The sequence below is a fragment of the Rhipicephalus sanguineus genome, chromosome 1 (assembly GCF_013339695.2).
Source record: "Rhipicephalus sanguineus isolate Rsan-2018 chromosome 1, BIME_Rsan_1.4, whole genome shotgun sequence".
Taxonomy (NCBI): domain Eukaryota; kingdom Metazoa; phylum Arthropoda; class Arachnida; order Ixodida; family Ixodidae; genus Rhipicephalus; species Rhipicephalus sanguineus.
The window spans coordinates 156,950,597-156,975,197 of record NC_051176.1 but is presented as its reverse complement, the minus strand read 5'-3'; the positions used below and the strand labels follow the sequence as shown (position 1 = coordinate 156,975,197).

At 46.9% G+C, this 24,601-nt stretch overlaps 1 protein-coding gene and 1 long non-coding RNA gene across 2 annotated transcripts in view; one reads left to right on the top strand and one right to left on the bottom strand.

Annotated features, from left to right (window-relative positions):
- The window catches only part of LOC119400857 (Down syndrome cell adhesion molecule homolog), a 118,387-nt gene extending 109,425 nt beyond the window's left edge, over positions 1–8,962 (top strand). The window contains exons 7-8 of the mRNA XM_037667767.2: positions 4,706–4,996; positions 8,499–8,962. Coding sequence (XP_037523695.1) covers positions 4,706–4,996; positions 8,499–8,761 — 554 coding nt within the window. The 3' untranslated portion in view covers positions 8,762–8,962. The remainder of the gene's footprint in view (positions 1–4,705; positions 4,997–8,498) is intronic.
- Positions 1–24,601, bottom strand: part of LOC125759076 (uncharacterized) — a 365,173-nt gene that overhangs the window by 277,097 nt on the left and 63,475 nt on the right. The gene's annotated exons all lie outside the window — the stretch shown is intronic.

Sequence of the window (24,601 nt, the reverse complement as noted above, 5' to 3'; positions counted from 1 at the left end):
AGCGATAAAAACAGAAAAATACATTAAAAGAGGGCACTTCTCCTAGAACGATCACAATCATTGTTATATAAATGTATATATAAAAAACGAACACAAGTGAGGAAACAAGCAAGCTTTCTGAAATCTTAAGAAATCGCCGACGTACCTTCATTGTCCTCTCTTTGACTGTGCAATCAGAATAGTGTTTTGGTCGAGCTGCTTTATAATAATAATAATAAAAAAAAACTGCAGCCCTCTAATACGAGACAACTGTGTGTGTCTCTTTCTTTGTTTATTTGAGAGGACTTGCCGCGGGGCATACGAAGAAAAAATTAAAGCCTTGTTCTTGCGACTTCTTGCGACTGTATGTTTCGTCGCTCTGCCTTCCAGTGCTGCTGCGTAGTGCAGGCTGGGAAAGTAACGAAAACAAGTTCCTATTCGGTTCAGCAGAACTGCTTGAAACAAATGAATCGCGCGGGAGAAGTGCGGCAATGCCCGGGGCAGTTGGGTTTATACTATTTCATTTTGCTGGCTGGGTACGCCAACCTTCACTATTCACTTAATCTATGTCCATCACTTCATGGAAAGCATGATCAGGGTGCACCTATATAGGAACGGCAAACCATAAGCAAATGTGATTCACAAACGAACTGCTCTGAACATACCACTGATTAAGACCTGCGATATCGAGAAACGCGGCAGTGGCGACTAAGCCACTACTAACTCGCATCGCCACCGTCGCTGATTTTCCATACGCTTCTGTCAATTTTGCTCGCGACCTGTGGTCCTTGCCACCTCCCTTCTCCACTCTTGACATCATTAGGTGGCTCTGACGTGAAAAACTTGCTTTAGCTCACCACAGATTTGTCTATCTCTTTTTTCACGGAAATACGGTACGCACTATGTTGGTCCTTTCAGGAAGTGCAAAATTTACGCTCTCAGAAGTTGTTAAAAACAAAAATAGACAATAAAGAACGTAACAATGCCATGATGATTAATTCACTTTGAGACGGTCTCCTAAGGTGCCACTGAAACTGGCTTACGTTATTTGCGTAACTCATATTCCTTCAGGTCTGATTTACGTTTAGTTACCCGCGTAATTGTATGTGCAACCTAGAGGATTTGTTGTATTAGGTACTTCATCCACTCATTCGGCGTGGAATTGGTATCCACCCGGCGTGGCATTAGTTGCGCATCTATCCCTAGCCTATCTAGATCGTATGTTCTCTGTTAACCGCTTATGTGCTGGAAGTTTATTGCAGCTACGCATTCAAGTTTCTCTGGGAACAATGTAAACCTACGTTTTACAGCGAAAGCTGTTATGAGATCACAACAAGGGCCATTTTTGGCGCCGTAGTTGTCCGCCGCCGCCGCCGCCTCCGCCTCCTGTGTCCGTAACCACTATCGCTCGAAATAAGAAAAAAAAAACGAAACAACAAAAAATATTCGGGATGGAACGAGGTTCGAACCTGGGCCCTCTGCGTGGGAGCCAAGTATTGTACCTCAGAGCCATGCCGCTGCTTGAAACTGCTCTGCAAAAAGACCCTATACAGGCTTCATGTCGGGAAGGAACCACATTAACATATGTAATGTAGCGTGGTTGAAGAGTGAAATAACAACCACGCATCACACAACGCGAATTCTGTAACCGGCGTCACACAATGCGAATTGTGCAACGAGCGGGTGGTTTAAAGCTTTCAACCCATTACAAAGAGCTCTGCCATAATTCTTCATCGTCATCAGCCACAGCATTAAAAAAGTGCACATAATACCTCACAGGTGTTTAGCGGGTACCATGGTTCTCCGCACAATGACGAAAAATTGCATAGTGGCTGCTTCCCTACTTCCCAAAAATTATGATTTATAACGTAGTGGGTTCCTCGCAAATGCACTTCTATTGGTTGCCAAGGAAGCCCATAAGGCCCACATGATCCATTTCCTGAGGGTCTCAATAAAGCTAATTCCCCCTTGCTCTCTCTCTCTTTCTCACGTTAACGTATGTTATAAAGCGTGGTGGGAGAATGAAATAACGACCGGGTGTCACACAATGCGAATTACGCAACTAGTGGGTCGTTTAAAACTTCCAACCCATTACAAAGGGCTCAGCCATAATTCTTCATCGTCATCAACCGTCACATCAACAAAGTGCACATAATGCCTCACAGATGGTACGTCGCTTCTCCGCAGAATGTCGAATAATGTCGTGGTGGGTGCTTCCCGACTTCACAAAAATTATTTGTGGCGTAGTGGGTACGTTCCTAGTGTACTTGTATGAGTAACCACAAGAGAGTTTATAACGGGCTCTAGAAATGCCGCTCTTCCAGCTTTCGCTGTGACTGTGCTGCGCTTTCCGCGCAGGCCTGGCGTTTTTTCGCAAATCTGCAGGTAATATTGAGGCCATCCTAAAAAATTCATTTGACTTCTGCTTTCCAGCGTTACCGTTTAGCTTTACCGGTTAGTGAAGTTAGAATCTTAGATGAAAGTATTGCACCTAACGTGGGAGCCGCCTGCGTCAACTTAGGTTTGATCTTCAGGACCCGAATAAAGTTCATCATACCTAGCTGATGGAGTTTCACGGCAAGCCGGAAATTCCCGAACGGGTATTTCGTATGGCAAGTTTAATAGTTAGTAGGAGTTCGCGATCGACATCACCAAATGCTTTTCTTACGTCACAAAATGTACTACGTGCGATAATCTTGTTGCTTTCAAGAGCTACTTTGCGCACTTGACTTAGAAGCATGTCTACATTAAAAAGGAAGAACTTCCTCGAAAATCATGTTGCCGTGAACAAGCTATGTTGAAATTTCCTTTAAATTGATGAATTCGTTTTGATAGAGCATTTTCGCAAATCGTAAGTGTGACTTAGGGTATTGGGGACTGGTATCGACTGATAAGAATCCGTTCGCAGCCGTTATGTGGAAGACATGAAAAGCAAAAATCGAAAAAGGTGCAGCGCCGGCGATTATTCGCATTTGCTAAGGCTACCGTGTCTGTAGCTTCTGTTATGGTAGATGTATGTATAAGCGAAAAAGCGAGGAACCAGCCATTGTACGTTCGGCACTTATAAGCAATGTATTAAGAGCTTGAAAACAAGAATAATACGAAGTGTTGGAAGACAGTTACATCTAGCACTTGCAGAAGTCAAGTAGCCGACATTGGCGCTCTTTCAATTTGGTAAAATAATACCAGTCGGGGCCTCGGAGATTAGACTCCCCGGTATTGCGAAATCGGGGTTCGTGCGGCCGGAGAGACTCCAGATCTAGTGCCGTGCCGCGTGCCGGGTGAAAACAGGTCCGGAGGGAATAGAATATGAGTTTTATGCACAGTGTTTCACATGGTTAGGATCAAATGAAAAGGCCATCGAGCGCATCGCCTAAATGTTAACTCGGATGGCCAGATTTCTTGGGAATCCTCACGGGTGATATCATCGCATACTTCGCCGGTAGCAGGGTGGGGGCGTCCATTGACCTGCTCGCCGTTGTCAAGGCGAGGTGCTTGACCTTCGGGAGGAAGGGTACGTGTCAGGAATGCGGGATATTATAATAGGCGCCCCCATGCATTGAGGGGCGCTTGACAGGAGCCGTGTCTGGAATAAGGGCGAGCCACCATCGTGCACTCGACTGTGCTGGTGGGACCCTTTCCTCTCGGGCCGTACCTTTCGGCAACCATCTTGGCGGTGGTGCTTCCTTATTTTCAAGCTCTGAGACGTCCGGCAGAGGTTGTAGCACAGGGGAAGTGGTGTCATCGGCTCATTGTTGGCGTCCGTCTCTTGCCGACATTGGTGCACATTGGTCTAGATTTGTCAGGTCTTAACGCGACGCATTCGTCACCGAAAGACGCTGAACGTTTCTTCTTGCGATGGCGCCGTATCACCTAGCTTGCTGGCTCATCTCTCTTCGCTTGCACCGATTTCCACAGTGCGTGGGATCTGCATAATTTCCGCCCAATAATTTATGACTAGCAAGATGTGAGCTTATGAAAATACGTATTTCCGCATCCCCTTGAATTATTTCCAGAACAGCAGCAGGCTTCAACTGAGCACTCGTCATAACTTGTGTATTAAAAGGTTAGATAATTATTGTTCTTTTGCTTAGAAATCGAAAATAGAACTGCTTTGGTCACTTTCGCACTTAACCCGCGTCACTTGATGTTATCGACAGCTACAAATATAAAAGGGCATAAGAAACTTTTTTTTTCTTTGGCATTTTATACGCAGTCAATACGTTTTTCGGTTACCTGCATGACACTTAGCTTCGAGTTGACATACCAATATGTTACTAATTTGTATGCATTTTATACTGGTATGCATTGCATTATGCGAATGTGCATTAGCGCTTTCAAGAGAGCTTGAATTGTTTACATAATGTGTAGGAAAACAGGAAACTTCATTGGGTGCTTTATTTTGTTAGGAGTTTGGGCAGGGTTGTTCATGATTATGAGCAGAAAGCAGCGCTAAAAGACGGGACGAAGTTAGTTATAGGTGCATATTTTTATGGGGGCTTTTTTTCTGTATTAATCACTTTGGTTCGTACGCAGAGGCTTCCCACTTTCCCGATTGTCAAGCTAGACTGAGAATTTTATGGCAGTTATGTGGTATAAATAAACTGTATATTTTCTTAGTGTTACCCAATAGAGAAGTCTTTTCTAGGTCGCAACAAGTGGCTGCAGGTTCCTCTTATGCGTTAGCATTGCCAGAATTGTCTAATTGTTCGAATAAATGTTCCAGAGCTTCCGGTGCCGTCTAACCTCACTGTGGTAGCTGTCGGGCCGTCATCCATTAACATCACCTGGCAGCTTCCGGTGAATAGCACGAACATTACGGGCTACCAGGTGTCCTGGTGCCTCAGCGACTTGTGCATCGGCAAGCTAAACGACCTCACGACCAAAACTTCCTACTCGGTTCAGCGCCTGCAAGACTTCAAGAACTACACTGTGTTCGTGTGCGCCTACGTGGATCAAGGTTTGACCACGTTCGTTGGCCAATGCATCAATGTTAGCGCCAAGACGCAGCCTGGAGGTAAGCGTACCTTTTTCGAGTAATGTGTTGTCTTGACTATTCAGCCCTGATGGCCGAAATGTAAAGACCATTATCAATGACATACTGTGAAAGCCGGAAGCAAAACACATTGTAAGGTTATTAACCCTCTTGAACTTGAGAATGCTGCACTGAGTGACTATAAGCTGAAGTCATGTGCCATGTCCCATGCAAAGGCTGGAGTTGAGTGGAAAACGCAAAAATACGTTGCATTTAATAAGAAGTTCAAACAAGGCCTCTCACAACGTTCAATGTTTTTGCCTATTGGCATCTTGGGATCACACCAGATTGCGCCAAGATATTCAAGGAAAACTGAAAAGAGATGTGATCGCCTTAACAATTTGTCTGCTTCTTACGAACAGAAATTAATAATCAATTGGTAAAAGTGGGCACTACAGCGGCGGAGTACGTATACGCGGTAATTGTCAGACAGTGCATGCAGTTAAGATTTGCATTGCATCTATGTACTATCTTACGGATTGGTTTCGGTGCCGCCATACTAGGATGGTAACCTGGACGTTTTGTATCTTGAACAACTAAAGGAAAAGTGCTACGGCGGACGTATACACATGACAACGATTCTGTTGGTGCACTCGACGTTTGCCGACCTTATCAGTTGGGGTCACGAGATACAAAAATAAGAAAACATTCGTTTAACAGGCCAAGGTGGCGGCGCCCATACGTCTTACGTAAAATCGTCTATAGCTGTAAAATCTGCAACGCCAGGTGGAAGAGAAAGAGTAAATGCGCGTGTAGCGTTAGGTCCCATTTGTTGAACGTATACTTCCCGTCATAGGTCGGCGAACTCACTCATGAGTCGACTCACTCAGACTCACTCAGACTCAGATCAGGCCACGAGTCTGAGTCTGAGTGAGTCCGGGTGAGTAATAGTTTGGTGAGTTTGAGTCCGAGTGAGTCCGGTTGAAGAAAATTTTAGTGAGTCTGAGACCGAGTGAGTCCGGTTGAGGAAAATATTGGTGAGTCTTAGTTCGAGTGAACCCTAAGCGCAGAATATATTTCTTGAGTGAGTCCGAGTGAGCTCCACCTTTTGTTTCCGACTTATGGCCCTCTCTACTCACCTTCAGCATTACTATCAGCCTTAAGTCGGCTTACGTTTTTACTCAAGTCTATTCACACATATCTCAGCACACTAGCATTCATGCGCCACCTCAATATTTATTGATCAGCGGCCTGAGTTAGGGGAAGTGGTGCCATGACCTCACCCCCGCAAACTAGTTTATGGCAAGTTCTTGATGAAAATGTCTCGTGTCAGTCGCGTATTTCATAAAAATGTCCCTACTGGATAGATATATGATGACGATGATATATGATATAGGATAACTCGTATCTGTAGTTACAAGATCAAAAGGTGTATCGTAGAACACTGATTATGTGAGATATTGGTGTTAAAGAGGATTGACGTGCACCATGACCAAAAAAGCTAATTTTACGCCAACGGACTCATGAGTCAACTCACTCAGGCTCGCTCGGAACTCAGGTGAAGCCGTGAGTCTCAGTATGAGTGAGTCCGGCTGAGTAATATGTTGGCGAGTTTGAGTGGATCCGGCCGAGAAAAATTTATTGAGTCTGAGTCCGAGTGAGTCCTCAGAGCAAAATATATTTCTTGAGTGAGTTGAAAGAGCTCCAATTTTTTTTTGCCGACCTATGCTTCCCATACACTCTGTGAGCGTGTACGTTCACAGTGAGCTGTGCGCTGTGGGTTGTATAGAATGCGTTAGACTGAAGATATCTATCGCAGGACAACGATACCATGGCATAAAATCAGCACTTCTTCTAATATCGTCAGGCGTATTTAACGGACCTTCGCTTATGCACATTTGCCTTCATTTGCCTGAAGTGTCATAGCTTAAGCGGGGTAAGCTGAGCCAGTTAGTAATGGTTCATTGCGGAACAGCACAAAAAAAAAAGTACGAAACACCGCCTTCTCTCCCTCTCCCCTGCATCTCTTGCGCAGTATGTTTGAACAGTGAAGCTGTTCTTGGTCGAGCCTTTCATGTCCGGGATCCGTGGTGACGCTTGTGGGCATCATAAACGGGTATGCGCCACAGACATTGGGTAAATCCGACTATACTCACCACTGGTCCACTAAAAATGAAGGCAACAGTTAGCCCAACAAATATCGGAAACATCGGAAATCTGTGCGGCCTATCAGAAAACTATCACCATCATGAACGCGTATGCGCCACAGAAATTGGCTAAATCCCACTACACACAACTTCCACTAAAAAGGAAGATGGCAACAGTTAGCCCAACAAATGGCGTGCGCGTTACCATAGTCACACCACTGTCACGTCATGCTTGGTGGTTGTAAAAGGTAGTAGCTATACTACCACCTCAAAGATTAACAAAGAGTGTTTAATAACAAAGAGCAGTGATACAACATATCAGAGCATCTTAAGCGAAGGCTTCTTTGTGAACCTGTGTATAAGAGTGGTCAAGATGCAATAAAACTATACTATCACCTCAAAGCTTAACAAAGGGCGTCTAATAAAGAGCAGTGATACGACATATCTGAAAGTCTTGCAAAACATAGAAATGCGTTATCCTGACGAAAGGAACGCCACCAGCTTCGCTGTTTCATCAGTGTCCGCGAAACGGAACTGGTTGTATTTTTCTTGTATATATTGGCTCGTTCTTAGGAATAAAGCTTCAGTTCTTAGCCAGCGCGTGTCTCCTTCTCTGGTGTTTCGTCTTTTTTTTTAGCTGTTCCGCAATGAGTCACAGCTTAAGTATTGTATTTCTATACGCGGCAATCCAATAGTAAGTGTTAGTTCAAGTTTTATTGCGTTGTGGTGTTTGTGTTTTACAGAAAACTGTAAATGTCTGGAGTGTTCGACATCACACACGTATTGTAGTTCATGCGATATGGCAAGTGGACCAAAGCCCGCTTACATTGCTAAATAATAAAAAAAGTAGGTGATCCGTGGAATTTCGTGTAATATAGGTGCTACAAAACTGAAGTACAAAAGCACAAAACAAAAATAACTAATAAATAATGTTATTTGTTCAGAGAAAGTGGAGTTACCCGGTTTGTTTGCACAGAGAGTGCTGCACGCGAGTCCCCGTGCGCGTGAGCGAAAGCATGGCCACTTCTAGCCCGAGAAGACAGGCCAGTAGTAAGTGGGTGGGAACACAAAGGCGCGGTGGCTCATTGATGTGCGTGCAAACAAAACAGTGCCCGTGCTGCGCAGCCTTTATGGAAAACAGGCACGGGGCAATGACTCTGCATTCATTTAGACTCGGTGGCAGGAAATGGATTGACTTGGGTAGGGACGGAACTAGGCAAAAAAAAAAGCACTTCGGCGGAATTTCCTTGAGGCCATTGTCGATGGTACCGTTTTCGGTGCGCGCTATGTTCGCGCAAGACGGATGAACCACGAATAGGTTGCACGCGCGCTATTGTACTGTTTGCGCTCCGAGCGGCCAATGGACGGACGTGACCCACATCTACTTGTTCTCGCAGCTCCCGCCGGCGGTGTGGCGATACCACTGAGCCAGTCATCGATCCTTGTCGCTTGGGCGGCCAAACCGGGATGCCCTTCCATATCGGCATACAATCTGAGGGTCGCCAGCCCGACGCCCACCGTAAACTGGGCCTCCACAGAACTGACTCAGTACACCTTCGCAAACTTGATGACGAAGACGAAGTACACCTTCCAACTTCGGTGGTGTCCCCTGTCTGGAACATGCAGCGAAGCCGTAAACATAACTGGAAGTACTGTATGAAGCTCCAAGGGCAGGAACTCATTTGCATAAGAATGAGGCCTCAGCGTTCATGCAATGACGATGGTGCTTGATAAACTATGCGCAATGAACTTTGCACCTTGACTGTACGTGAAATGCGACCTATCGTACACGTGAATGTTGCTCCGAACTCTGAATGCGCTCATCCCTGTAGCACATTGTGTCCCCCACAAGGGGGATACAATGCGCATTGTGTCGCATTGTAGCGCATTGTGTAGCGCTTTGTGTCCCCACAAGGGGGATACAATGCGCTACAATGAATATTCTGTAGGCCTAATTGCCTATAAGCTGTTGTACATTGTCATCTTTGCAATAGTCGCAGTAGAATGTCAACTGACTACGTGCATGTCCTTCTAGTCAGATGTTTCGACATACATTACTAAGAACAAAAGATAGAAAGTTTGTTATTGAAACATAAGTGCGTGAACTAATATTTGAGAGCGAGGTATATGCCAGTTTTAAGCGCACTTTGATCTTTCACACTGTATGCGACGGCATTCATGTGGCTTACATGGTTTGACAAGGTAGGTGTAGAAAAAAACACAAGTAAACAGAAATGGGCTCGCATTGTCTATAGCTTATCTTCCCCCATCCCGACACCCACCCACTTACAAACCACATATCTTTACCAACTTGCTCGACTTTCTGTAGTTCTGAAGGAGGCTTCTAGCTTCAAGGCCTACAATAAGTTTACCTGAAGCGGTGGAGTGTGCGCGTGACCAATTAACGAGCTCTGAATAGATAGATAGATAGATAAAAAACTTTATTTTAGGTCCTGAAGGAATCCACCCCCGTTTTACAGGGGGAGGATCGCGGGCCGCTCCCACGTAGAGACGGGGAGGCCGAGCCTCACTTCGTCGTGGGCCTTCTGGACAGCCTTGAGTTCTTGTAGTAGGATCGGGCTCTTTATCATAGCATGAAATTGATCTTCGGAGGATTCTTGATGCCTTCCCTGTAAAGAGGGGCACCTCCAGAACATATGCCTAAAATCACTGCGATCTTGAAAAATGCTGAAATGTCAGAGTAATGACTATTAATGGCAAAGCTAGGGTATGTCCCCGTCTGAAGCATGCGAAGAGAGATGAAGTTGTCTAGCTCTGAATACGAAAAAAAAGTCGCAGTTTAGTCAAAAGCGAAGCATTGATGGCGACAGCAATGTAATAAACGACTCTACTCGCCGTTTGTATTGGGTATACATTCGCTTAGTAATTCAATTAACAAGAATTGTGGAGGAAGCTTCACTTGATGACCGCAAACACTTTCTTACAACGCCGGTATGATGGTCAGCGCCGGCTGAGACGAGCAAACGCTTCGTCCTGGCCCCTCGTTCCAACGCGTCTGAGAAACTTGATAAAGTGACCTATATGTAACGCCAGGTGCGCGGAAAGACAGTGCACACGAAATCACCAGCCATTTCGGCTGGCCCGGAATACCGGGCGATTGACCGCTATAACAATGCTATCAGCCGCGTGGGGAAATAGTCAGAGCTGGGCTAGCTAGGAGGATACGCACACTCACCTTTCCTCTAACCTTACCACTTCCCCTCCTGCGTTTATTGCATACAAGGGAAGATGGCGCGCATCTAGTCAACGTCCTTTTCCTGCTCACCCTAGCCAGCTTTCTCTCGCAGCCACAGATTACCGCGCGTGGGGCACAATAATATCATATTATATTTCGGCATTACCTATGTAACCTCACGGTGAGGGCAAAAAATTAAGAAGAACAACAACAAGGAACTTGTCAGACTGAGTCGTACCAAGACAGAAGAGCTTGGTACTGCTTTTAAAATTAAAAATTAATTTCAAGGGCTTCCAGTTTGTAAAACGAAGGCATGATTATGGGGCACGCCGAAGTGAGGGACTCCGGATTACGTTTGATCGCCTGGGGTCGTTTAGCGTGTACATAAATCTAAGCATATTGGTGTTTTTGTATTTCGTCCGCATGGAAATGTGGTCGCCGTGGATGAGAACCCTCCTAAAGTTGAATGACACTTTAGTGTTAAATGGCACTGTTAAATAGCACTGTTTAGCTAAAGCACACAAAAAGCGAGTAAATAAGTGCCATTAATGAAAAATACATGGCTGATTCCTCTGTCATAGGAATCGGTATAACACGAAAGTGAAACGTGTCTTCGCGGACGTAGTTGAGCGTTTGTTGCGCACTCTTTCATCCCAAGGGCGAAGGGATGAATGCTACAGCAACAAATTGTAATGTCACGCGAAGAACGGCAAGCAGCTCGAAACTTGCAACGCGCTGCTCAAGCAGAAAGGACGCACGGAACGAACATACACAGGATGAGAGCGAACTAACTGTCACATTTGTAACTTAATTCTGCGTGAGCACCACGCTCCTTTCGCCAAAGCGGTCGCTGCCGAGAGCCAAGTGACCTTCGTGCTCTCAACGCGAGACGTACAAACCACCGCGATCACGAGATAAGCGCACGCACAAGCGACCACGCCCTGTAGACGCGGGCGCTCGTCGCAATGGCGACGACCTTTCAAGCACGCTTTTCTCGAGCCCTTCGCGCCATCTCGCTAGCGATAACGAAAACACGCTGTAACACAGATCTCTGAGTACAGCCACCGGCAAATGGTGTATATAAATAGCTCGCCGTTAGCATTGCGATGGATGTGGCGTTCATGGCCGAATCGTTTCGCGCTGCGCGCTGCGGAGCGAGGGGTCGTAAGTTCGATTCCCCTTGACGGAACTTTTTCTTCTGGTTCTTTTTTCTTTGCCCACTGTGTCTTTATATTTTACAACGTCATATTCGTGACAGAAATACCCCAGTGGAGCCATGGTGGACCCCGGCATAAAACATTTTCGTGTTAAAAAAAAGCGCGGTTGTCATACTCGAAAGCGCGTCGAGCACAGTGGCCGCGCTCCCCACTTGTACCGTGTCGTTACGCCACTTCAAAGGCCACTTTTTGCCCACACTTGGCCTTCGGCCACCCTGAGCCTCTCGAAGCACTAAATATTTCTTTTCCTCAGCCATCTCTCGCTCGGCACGTGAGCGGAGAAAGAGACGATAAACGCTGATCACTCCCATACGAAGCCCCTCCTGTTGTATAAATAAAAAAGTTGCATGCATGTCTCTCTTTCATAGCCCAGTATCGAAACAGCCGCTACTGCAAGAAAAGAAAATTGCTCCGCTCGCGCTTCCGAGGCAGTGGCATGCTGAGAATGAAAAAAAGGCAAATTATTGACAGCGAGAGTGAGATCAAGGCGGTTGACATAGCGCTGCTCATATTCGCACTCTATCTTAGCTGTTACAACATACAAGTGCACTGCCAACTTAATACTTCGCATGACGACAAAAAGGGCACAATAATTGCCACCGCGCATTTATTTATGCACGTTGCATACGCGAGGTGTGTTTTCTTATTTTTATTTTTTGTTCTCTTGCTTTCAGATAAACTGTAAGATTTTTTCGCGAACGCGCTACGCAGTGAGTAATTACTGTCACGAAATAATGCGATTCAATAAAACGTAGTTTCTTTATGTTTATGGCTTACACTTACTTATACAATGCAAATATGACGACGATCATGTCCTGAGGTGAGTGCCTTGAGTTTATGTTTTTACAGGGCATGTGTTTGCGAAATTCGACACACAGAGCCAGCTAACTTTAGAGCCGACAATGCAGGCTCTCGTTGAAGGCTATCGAGGGTGCCTCCGAAATCTGCAGAGTAAGTGGCGTCAGAAGCCACCCGTATGTGCAAGTTGTTGAGCATTAGTAACTGCCCATTTGTGCCAAGGATTGGCATTGGCGTAGCCAGGAAGAGGGGTTCAAACTATCCTCTCCCCCTCCCCCCCAACCTCGAAAATGTGCAATTTTTTTTCCATGTGTATATATACGCACACATACAAACGCGCGCACGAACATACATAAAGGGGTGGGTGGACCCCCCTCCCCCTGCCCCCTTCCTCCCCCCTTTTCGCCCACGGGAAAAATTTCTGGCTACGCCCCTGGGCAGAGGCCATAGTCTACTTTTACCGCACGTTTACCCTAAATTGTATGATACGTGGTGCATGCAAAAACGTGATGATACGTGTCGTGAGTCCCCAGAAAGCTCGTTTGATTGAAACCCTGATGACAATGACCGCTGTAGGTCAAGAAACTACACCTTTCTTTTTCTCTCGAAGGCAAACACGCTTCCTTCATGTCTGTTTCGCGTGGTATAAGAAACGCCTCCTTGCACAAAAGCGACTATCTGCCCATCACTCCCCACAGTGTCCAGGGGACGACATCAGTCAATGCTTGGGCCGTTTCGACTGTAGAAATCTCGTGGCTGTCATCAGATGGTAGCATACTTCGTTATTGATAGTACCTATTTCATCCGCATTTGGCCCACAAGCAGCTCCAAAAGAAGATGCTGGGGTTATTTTACCAGTTTAGCCATCTCAGTACGAATTAACCGACGTAAGCATTCTGAGTGGGTCTTGCCTATTTGACCCATATCTTTTGATCCATACCCTTCTCAACAACTCCTTTAGGTGTCTGTAGAATGGTTGCATCCGTGAAAGGAGTTTTACGCATGGTAACAATATCATCTATAGCTGTGGGTTCTCTCCTAGATAATCGCTAGTGCGCCTTTCCTAGAACACCTCCTTCTAACAATTATTTGTAGCTACGGCGCTGCTTGCACATGGGGTAGACAATAAAAAAGAAAATTAGCTGGTTGTGCATTTTCACAGAGGCAATTCTCCTTTTGGCCGATGCAATAGACATCGGAATGGCTTTCATCGCAGTCACAGCATCGCAATCTCCATGTACACAATACACAAGGGAGGTCGTTTTCGAGCGCCCCAGAGCGCCACAATCGGCTGCTTGAAATGAAGCGTTATGAAATCGTTGGGCTGATTCCGCCAGGACACTGCGCTTCAGCTCACAGCGCGACCAAGATCTGACGAAGTTTTGATCACGTGGCTGCTACAGCTTCCGTTCTTCAGCTCGCAAGATAATATGCCTCGTTTTGGTTTCTGATGTTCACGATGTGCTCACAAATAACGTAATAAGCGACTCTGCGGCGACACATACGTTGTCCCCAATGCGATTAAAGCGGTCACAATTCCGGTGAAAACGAGCTTCCTCGTAGTCTCAGGTGGATTTGACTGCGGCGGTCGAGGCACTCGGTGTATGCGAGATGTCGGGTTATACACGCACTCACCGATGCACAGGGGCATATGAGCACTTCAGAAAGGTCGTTATAGAGAACCTTAGAGCCACAGAAAGATGAGGTAATTTGCAGGACTTCACCACAGAAAAAAATGAGCGTAGCTTGCACTAGTGGTGCAGGCTAGAGAAACAGCAGGGCTGATTGACTCCTAGCTGGTTCCGGCCCTTGCGAGATTATGCTTGGTTTTGGTAAGTTTTGCGAGTTCATACTTTGTTTTGCTAATTCTTGCGAGGTGATGCTTGGTTGTGCTAAGATTTGCGAGGTGATGCTTCGTTTTCGTTAAGTTCTTATGCGAGGCATTACCACGTGGCTCCTAGGTAGTAATGTGGTTTGGCTTCAATCCCGGTAGGTGTCCCCGCATCAAAGGGGTCGGTGAGATTAGCCAAGAGTTACCGGGTAGTCGCAAGTGATGCTCAGCTATTAGGCCAGGACCTGCTAGGTGCCGCGCTGCTTCTCTAGCATTGCGCGACTAGTGCGAGGTACGCTAATATTTTGAGTCATGTAAGTGACATTGCTATGCAAGGAATGTAAAGTGCGGATTTGGGGGGCCTTTTTCGTTTTTCTTAATTTTTCTCTTTCTTTCTTCCTGTCTTTCTTTCTTTTTCTCTCACTCTCTGTTTTTTCTTCGTATTTTTTGTCTCTGTTCATTCCTATTTATTTCTTTCTCTTTCTCGTTCTTTGTATCTTTCTTTTTCATTGTTTCCTTTCTTCCTCTCTCTGTTTCTCGCTTCCTCTTTCTTTCTATCTATCTCTTTGTCTCTCTCATTATTTCTTTCTCTCTATTTCTCTTTCTTTCTATGCTATGCATTACTCTCCCCCTTCATCCTTTCCCCCTCGTCACCCTCACTTCCCTTTCCCACCCCCTTGCTATGCTATATAATATAACAAGGCTATGCTATGCTCTGCTAGCGTGCCTGGACAGCCGAGTGGTTACGACGCTCGCCTTTGGATCGTGGGTACGCGGGTCCGAATGCCGCCTCGGCAAGAAATTTTTTTTCGACATAGAATTTCTCTTTCTTTTTATCCTTTTCTTTCCCTCTCTTTTTACTCGTCCTCTCGCGCATCACAGTTATTTCAACGCACACCGGACAAATCGGCGCACGTGTTCTGGGAGCGCAGCAGAAGTTGCAGAGGACGAAGAGAGCGCGTGCCGGCTCATGATGATGATCATTTCTGTTCGCTCTGCCAGGATTAACGGCTGGCTCAAACAACTCTGCTGTTAAAAAAGCCACAGAACACAGACAAAAGTGAAGGGAAGCCCTTAAAACGTTTGTATTGTCTGTTTGATTTCACGTTTTAACAGCGAAGCTGTTTAATGCAGCCGTAATTTGTGCGGCCTATCCTGTGTGGCCTGCCCTGTGTGGCCTATCACGTGTGTGCCACAGAAATTGGGTAAAATTCACTGCTAACCACTGGTCCACTAAAAAGGAAGAAGGCACCAGTTAGCACAACACGAGGGAACGTGAAAGGCAACGGCGCCTGCGAGAAGACCCCGAAGCGATGGAAAGCCTATACGCCAACGACGACGTGCCGGTAGATCTATGAAAGCTGCTAACGCTTGGTTTCAGTGCAAGTTTCTGTCTCTGAAGTTTAGACATCCTTGTCGTGACTGTGACTGCCCGAGAGGTGCGAAGGCTTGGTTTCAGCGCGAGTTTCTCTCTTTGGAGTTTGGACATTTGTGTCGTGTCCGTGACTGCCTGTGGTTTAACTCGAACCTATCTGTGCTGAGAATCAACGTAGAAACAACCTAGCATCACCCAGCTAAAGCCTAGCAACGACCGAGAAGCAACCTAGAAAGAACCCTCATCACATAACGAAGGCCTAGAAACAACCTAGAAGCCATCAGATTAGTCTTCAGACTCGTCCAGTTTCGCTGTGTTAAGCCTTGCGCGGCTTAGTGCAAGCTTCGTCAATTTCTTTTTTTGTGCTTGCACTTCTTTTTTTTTTCCCCTAAGAGCAATGTGCTACAAAGCCCTGTCATGATTTGCACACTATTTCTCTGTAACCGAACTGCAGGACATCTAGGATATGCTGGTAGTGAGGAGCCGCCGGAAGAAGCCGCTCTTTAATTGCTGTATTGTAATTATGGGGTTTTACGTGCCAAAGCCACGATGAGATAATGAGGCACGTCGAAGTGATAGAATGCGGATTAATTTTGACCACCTGGGGTTCTTTAACGTGCACCTAAATCCTAGTAAACTATTTGCGCTTGTGTGTTTGTTCCTCCCTGTCCCGTCCCCGTTGTTTCAGTTCCAATAGAAATATGTCGCACCAACAAGGCCAAAAATCCACCCTTGCCGAGTACACTGGTTTCCTTGGATTTGGACTCTATCGAAATGCGGCCGCCGTGGCTGGGAATCTAACCCGCATCCTCGAGCTTAGCGTGACACCTTACCTGCTCAGCTACCACAGTGGGTCTTGATTTGCTGAAGGCCTATTCAACCACGCTGAGTCATGATGTGACGGAAAGGTTTCTAAATGGGATAAATGGGAAAACTCCCCGAGGAGCAGGCCCCACCATGTCACCCATTCGAGAGCGTCGAGCTAAGAATTTTGACCATCACGTCAAAACGCGACCATCTGCCTATCTCACTGCGTCTATGCTTCGCCACGCACCACTTTATTTACGAATCTTGGTCCCAGAAGAACTTCGTCACCTGGAGGAGACAGACATGTTCACTGGCATCGATTGGCAACTAGGTCAGGTAGATCTGTCCGCGCAGACGACACATCTCTGAATGCACGCGCTGGCGGAAAAGTTCCTTCTGTTGCAAAGTGACACTTGTTCATCGTCAGCAAGCAGAAATATTGAAAAAGAAACGCAGCTCGATGTTAGTGAGTGCGCCTTGCCCTCCCATATTATACTACACCGATACGGATCAGACGACTGTGTTTTGTTGTTCTGCTCGCTAAAGTTCACGCGGACGACATGTAAAGGCAAATGGATATCGTCGTCGATTCATTTTAGGCGAAACGCTAACATATCCAAGTGCCCTGAGCCAGGCCGCCGCAATATCGGCTTGAAAAAAGGAGATTGCGTACAACAATACTTTGCGCGATGTGCACGTTCCATCTAATAACGGGTAGAGGGCCACACTTGTTGGCAATTCAGCGTCACCATGACAACATGAATGGCCTACGCAAGAAGGGAACGTGTTATTTATATTTCCTGCGTTTACCGACCAGCCGTCGTAAATAAACCAGTTCCCCAACTGTCGCCTCTTTAACAGTGGAGACAAGGATGGGATGAACCCGCTGGTCCTGACTCAAGCATCAAACTGCCGTAGGCATCCTGGACACCGCCGAAGGATCAGGCAGCGATCTGCCAGCGTCCCCTGGCCACCAACCGTTCATCAGGCTCCTTACAGAATTCTGCACCACGACAGGTGACACGGTTATCTACGTTGAGAGATTGGAGGCTTTTGCGAGAGGGAATAAGCTGGACGAATAAAGCAAGACGGACGTGCTTATCACGATACTGGGTGACGGCGCACATACCACTTTGCTGAACTTGACGTTTACGGAGGCTCTTCAAAAGAAGACTTATCAAGAGATAAAACAGGCTCTTCTGAACCATTAGGCCCCGGAAAGTCTCAAGTTCCAGCCATCGCCGAAGGGGGCGTAAAAATTGACCCCGCAGCTGCTAATAATAAAAAAAAAAACATAGTGCTTCCCCTCAAAATCCTGCCTTCGTGAACGCACTTTCCAGCTAGAGGCACCGTAATAAGCGCGAGATTTAAGGAGAACTATCATTTTCCCAAAAAACTGCTCTTTCCTACTTAGTTGAAAGATAATATTTGAATTCCGTATTGTGCGGAGTACTTATGGGCACTAAATTTGTTGTTTAGTGATTGCGACACAATAACATTCAGCAGACTTTCATACGTTCGACGTCATCGACCTGCCACGTGACGTCTACCCCGGATTCTCTGACCAGTGACGAAGCAGAAAAGATGCGCCGTTGCTCTTCGATGGCCGCAGCTAACGCGCAGATGCGCAGTGAGTTTTCATCCGATGGTTGGCCGAGTTCTTTGCTTTCCGTTTTCTTGCAAACATTTTTTTTTTGTGTGTGATTCGCTCATGCAGCCACGTTGTAGGTATGGTAGGTAGTCGCTGTACTGCTGTGTGGTGCTGCAGGAGCTCTGATACCGGCGAAGACATCAATTTCTGCAGGTTCCCCGGCGATGGCAGGTAGATTCGTTCTGCTGATGCGTGCATATTTGTTATTTTTGGTCGGTGATTGTATTCGGATTCTTTGTGGCCACTGTCTGCGTTGTGTATTTGTGTACGTACTACATTTACACTGATCCTAGTGGTGCATTCAGACGACGGACCGAATCCGGATTTGTCGTGGAAGCGGACGGTTAATCCGCGGATAATCAGCCTGCAGGCGGGTCCACACGACGGACGGTGTCCTAGGAGAGTACAACCGGATTACTCCCGACCGCAGACTTTGCGCTCACCTGCGCCCGCTGGCAGCAGACCGGTTTGAGAGTATTCAACAATATGGAAGCCGACAGAACGCGAAGCTCGCCGAGCTTTGTCGAGTATTGTCGAGGACTGTAATTTGTTTCGGTGAAATCGGTGCTGTTGGCGCAATGGCTGAATAAAAGAAGAATCTTCATTACAGAGAGCTGCTGGAGGCTGACCTTGCTGCTGTCCCGCGTGGGGCCCCGCATACGAAGGGAGGATACAGTGATGCACCGATATCGTCAGTTCTTTTTTTCTTCTTTTGCGGACAACAGGTACCGACAGTGGGCATTACACTGCTGCACATTATGTTTCCTTCTCTCGGTTCGCATCTTGACCTTAAAATCAGTGTTCAAACATGGGCTGTGTTCTGAGGCAACCGCTTTCGGCGACAGCGCCACTTTGCCTGCCGCAGAATCCTGCGTGTGCAGTGACTGGAGCGACAACTTACCCGCTACTCTCCGACCTGCTAATCAGCGCGCATTAAAAGTGATAGATATCTCAAAAGGGATCGTCTTAGAATATGACCCCAGAAATAAACTGAACTAAAAGTTAGCAAAGCTGAGACCAACTGCGAGGACAGCCGTAAGGCTCGAGCAAAAGAAAAGTGTACTGGTTGCCAGCCTGTTTGTCCGCTAAAGCTGCGGCGTTCAGCCACCAGAATCCCCATGTGAAAAACAGGTTGGAGTCATCCGTCCGCGAGCCACGCGTACGAGGCGAGTACGAGGCGAGGAGAATCGCTGATGCGATTCTCCTCACCCGCGCCTCACCCGCCACACCCGTATTCGATCCGTCGTCTGAATGCACCATAAACATCTTCGAATGCTTACTCTTCTCTCGACTTCCGCTCCAACGTGATTTCTTTGTGTAAACCCCTACTTGCTTGGGGTCCTCAGCTAGACCGCATTATGTTGCAATACATAAAAACCTGGGGATGTTAAACCATGGTCATCGAAAGAAAGGGCTGAAATTCGAATCTCTCCATGTCAGTGTAGCAGCTAGTGATGATGTTTTGTGTTTTGTAATACTAGTTATTGTGAATGCTAACTGACGGTGCAAGCAGGCGAAACACGCTTTCCTGTTCGTTTTGTCCCTGAACCCGAAGGCGTGCCGTTTACAAGCTCCCGATAATGGTATTACACGATAATTTCATTTATTGGATTGAAAGAGCTTTGTACTCGCACGTGAATTGTTTCTACTGCTAGTACATGTCCTTCGGTTTCATGTAAACCTAGTACACACCAGTACAGTATTCCAAAGGTCGCCGAGGTATGCTGCTGGGCGTGTAAACACGCGCTTAAAACAAGCGGGCGAAATAGTACAAGGCACATATTGCTCTACGCGAGTCCCGTCCTCTTTTGTAGCGTCGACGCATGTGCACAGAACACGTAAAAATCCTCGCAAAAGTGTTTTTTTGCACAAGAAAACAAAAACAAAACAAAACAAAGTAATACAAATGTTTTCGTTTCCGCTTCCTGTTTGCGCAGCGCCATCTCTTGGGTGCCATCAGTAGTTCCATCTTTCTATCATAGGCGCTGAAGCGGTCGATGGTCACAGAGCATTATAACTTCCATGAAAGCATAACGAGGTCCCGGGAGGCAGTTGACGACTTCATCGCAGAAGTGAAGCGTTTGGCAACGAGCTGCTCGTTTGGAGCATTTTTAACTCAGGCACTCTGAGACCAGCTTCTCATGGGCGTGCGCTGCGAGGCTATTCGGTGCAAGCTTATGGCCGCTGAAGGCAAGGGCCTAATTTGGAATAAAGTGTGTGTTATCGCCACGTCCGTGGAAGTCGCGGAAAACCGCGCTCGGGAAATCACCAGGCGTGGCCCGAGAACAGGAGGAGGACGTCAAGTGGAAACGCGGCGATACTGCAGTAAATACGCGCTCGACCACTGACTGTCGGTGACGTGGGACGGGGGCCGCAAGGAAAGGGTCCGCTGACAAGGACAGGATACCACCAGCATGACTGTAGGCACTTCACCCGCCGTGGTGGTCTAGTGGTTATGGTGCTCGACTGCTGACCCGAAGGTCGCGGGATCGAATCCCGGTCGCGGCGGCAACATTTCCATGGAGGCGAAATGCTCAAGGCCTTAGATTTAGGTGCACGTTAATGAACTCCAGGTGGTCGATATTTGTGAAGCCTTTCGCTACGGCGTCCCTCATAATCAAATCGTCGTTTTGGGTCGTAAAATCCCAACAATTAAACTGCCGGCATATCCAGGCAAGGTACTAAATTTGTTCTCAGATGGGACATTTGGCTAGTATGCACATTATAATGCGTAGCAATTTCACCGAGCTGGAAATAGGTGGTGTCTAGTTTAGATATATACGCGCAAAGAGAGAGAAGAAAACGGGAGAGAGGAAAGACAGGGATGTTAACCAGTTTGGCATAACCGGTATGCTACCCTGTACAGGGGGAAGGGATGGGGGAGATCGAAAGAAGAGTAAAGAAAGAGAGAAAGAGAGGGGAACACACACGCACACACATAACGTCACAGCGCAGAGCGGCAGTCTTGTGCGGTATGCGGCATCATTAAAAAGTCTACAGCCGCTCGTGTAAGTCTGTTGTCCTTAGGAATTTGAGCAATGCCTTGGTTGCTTGAACTCTCGATGACTTCTCAGGATGACATTGGAGAATCGTGTCTAGTGTCAACGATCTGTTGTGAAGATGAGCGAGAGCGAATACCAGGGATCGTCTCTGCGCAGTGTAGCGAGGACAGTCGCAGAAGATATGTTGCAAGGTCTCCTCGGTGCCGCAGGCGTCGCAAAGAGCGTTGTCGGCCATCCCTATTCGAAACGAATATGACTTCGTGAAAGCCACTCTTAGCCATAAGCGGCATAGCAGAGTGGTCTCTCTTCGGCGGAGTCCAGATGGTATTTGAAGTCGCCGCAACTCGTTTAGGTGGTGTTGCCGATAGTTTTGGCTTCTTGACGTATTCAGTGTTGAGTGCGAAATATTCTTTGCGATCCTTTGAAGCATGGCAGCAGCATCAGACCTTGAAAGCGGTATAGCCTCTTCCTTGTCTCCTTGCAAAGCTGACCGAGCAGCATTATCGGCATGTTCGTTGCCAAGCACGCCGCAGTGACTTGGCAACCATTGAAATGTCACTTGGTGTCCCTTCTCGAATGACGTATGAATGAGGTGTCTTATCTCGAATACCAGTTGTTCATATGGTCCACGCCGCAGGGCTGACAAGAGAGATTGTAGGGCTGCTTTGGAGTCACTAAAAATTAACCATCGCTGCGGTTGTTCGCGATTGATAACAAAAAGTGCAGCGCGAAGAGCTGTCAGTTCAGCAGCCGTTGATGTTGTTGGGTGGTCGGTCTTAAAGCTAACAGTTACACCTTTCGCTGGGACAACTACTGCCCCGGACGAATCACGGATGGTCGTTGAGCCGTCGGTGTAAACATGTATGTGGTCGGTATATTTCTCGTGCAGTAGAAGCAGAGATAGCTGTTTCAGGACAGGTGATGACAAATCAGATTTTTTCTTGATTCCTGGTACACTGAGATGCACTGCAGGACGAATTAAACACCAAGGTGGAATCGATGGTTTGGATGCGGGGCTGAAGCCTGACGGTAGGTTGGCGGAGTAGCTCCAGATTGTCGCGCAGTATGATGCTAGCGGTCTTTCTGAGGGCAGTGTTGCCAGGTGGTGGTTAGGAGCTCGAGAAAAATGCCTTATGTGGGCTCTCAAGGCTTCTAACGCAATGTGCGTTTGTATTGGTATATCCTTGGCGATGGCAATAGTCGCCTCTGTTGGCGCACATTTGGGCAGACCTAGGCAAACTCTGAGTGCCTGAGCTTGTGCAGCCTGTAGAACGCGAAGATTTGTCTTGCAGGTGTTGGTTAGTACAGGCAGACTATATCTCAGAAACCCAAGAAAGAGTGCTCTGTATAATTCTAACATTGCATCTACTGACATGCCCCAGTTTTTCCCTCCCAGGAACTTGAGCAGCTGGGCAATGGCCGTCAGGCGCTTCTTCAAATAGGCCACGTGTGGGCTCCAATTGAGGTTTCTGTCAATAATTATGCCGAGAAATTTGTAGGTTCTGGCATAAGAAATCGACTGCCCGTCAATAGAAATGGCATATGGTGTCATTGGTTTGCGCGTGAACGCCACCAATGCACATTTCTGCGGGGATATTCTGAGGCCTTGTTTGCTAAGGTAGTGCGCTGTCAATGTTGCAGCCTTTTGAAGTCTCGCACGTATTTGAAGTCGTGTAACGGCTGAGGTCCAGACACATATGTCGAGAACTAAGCCACAGGAAGCTGATATGAACGTAAACGGAAAAAAACCATTGCCATTGGAATAGACACAAGCTCAGCGATATCTATTATTCCTGAAGGCGAATTTGGGAAATATTTTGGGCGGATCTGTCATATCAGCCTGTGCAGTTTTGATTGCGGACCTACAACGGTGTTTCATTAAAGGCGGTGTCACTGCAATCGCAGCACATGAGGGCGATTCTTTTAGACTGCCGCTAGTGATAGCTGCGAATGAACAGAAGCGCACGATAACTGCATAGCTTGGCCGAGACTGGTTCAAGCACATTCGCCTAAAATGGTCAAAGGTCTTCCGAGTCAACAGAGACTCTAAGCAGAATGGGCTGCTTAGAGTCTCTCCCATTCGTCAGAATATATATATATATATATATATATATATATATATATATATATATATATATATATATATATATATATATACATATATATATATATATATATATATATATATACAGGGACCAGGGACTAAAGGCAGGCCGTTGTAGCACGTCATCGCTGCATTTTTATTTCTGCATGCACTGCGATGCTGGCTTATCCTCGGGCTCGGCCGCCGGGGAAGGAGGGGAGGCGCTGCGGTCAATCTTCGCCTGCCCCTAACGGAGAAACCTGGGCACGCCTGTGGTAGGAATACAACCTGCATTCTGTAACGGGAGGCCAGCGCCGTAAGACCTGAAAGAAAAAGTTGAAAAAGAGTTGAAGGAGTTGGAAGCGTCAGGTGTGTTGTACCCGGTTCGCGAAAGCCAATGGGCAACCCCTGTCGTACCATTTGTCTTGAGGGATGGAGAAACTCTCATGCTCTGTAGTGAATATTATGTGTCCCTTAAAGCACTGTATTACGGTTGCCCACAACCCGTTGGAAATGCTGGTAGTTTGAAACTTTTTCAGCGTGCTTCAGTGTGCTTGATTTATAAAATGTGTACTTGCAACTTCAAATGGACATCCCTTCGCGAGAGATTGCTAACGATAAATACACACCGGGGCGTCTTTCGTTCCAGGCGTTTAGCATTTGGTGTCGCGAGCGCTCCTGCTATTTTCCAGTCCGTAAGGGATCGGGTAGAGGTGCTTAGAGGGCACAGTGCGCTATCTCGACGATGTTCTCATAGCAGGAATGACCGAACACAAGTGCCTGAGACATACGGAACAGGTGCTGCATAAACTATACGGAAGCATTCAGCAGAATCACTAAAACGTTGGCAATGCGTGTGAACATATGAAAAATATGCTTACGTTTACGCATACATATATTCATATAACCAGCTCGCGCTGAGTGAGTTGGGCCATTTTCTGCGCTGTTAACTTACACATCATGTGCGTTTTTGCCTTGTGGCACAAGGTATTCATTATTTATGTTATCCAACTATGAACTTTCGCAGGACATTCCGCAGTTAATGTGTTGATAAGGAACTCATTTTTGCCTAAGTACATAAAGAGTAGAGCTTCTACCGGAGAGGGCTTCGTGTATGTTCTTGTATCGGGCAGAGTATGTCAGCCGTACAAAGCGGGGTAGCTATGGTGTTGACGACAGGGAAGCTCACTCCACTTGGAAAAAATACTAATTACCAAAATCCGAAAGGCTGGTAGTGTTTCAGGAAGTTTGCGCGAATTAACGCGAGTCGCATCTTGTCAACAGCGTAGACACAACGCATGAAAGCACTATATAGTAACGAAAACCTGGCGCATCTCAAACGTCGCTCCACTGGCGAGGCCACCCAGTACTGCCCATACCTACTATCGTTGCCCCAGGGCACAAGCGTGACGGGAATCCTGTTCGTGCCTCTGCGGAGAAAAAGTTCCCATTCGTCGGGCAGAAGAGAGGCTGCGCAAGCCGAACGCCTTCAATGAGAAAATTTAGCGGGCATCAGTGTATGTCCTCAGACAGATCAAAG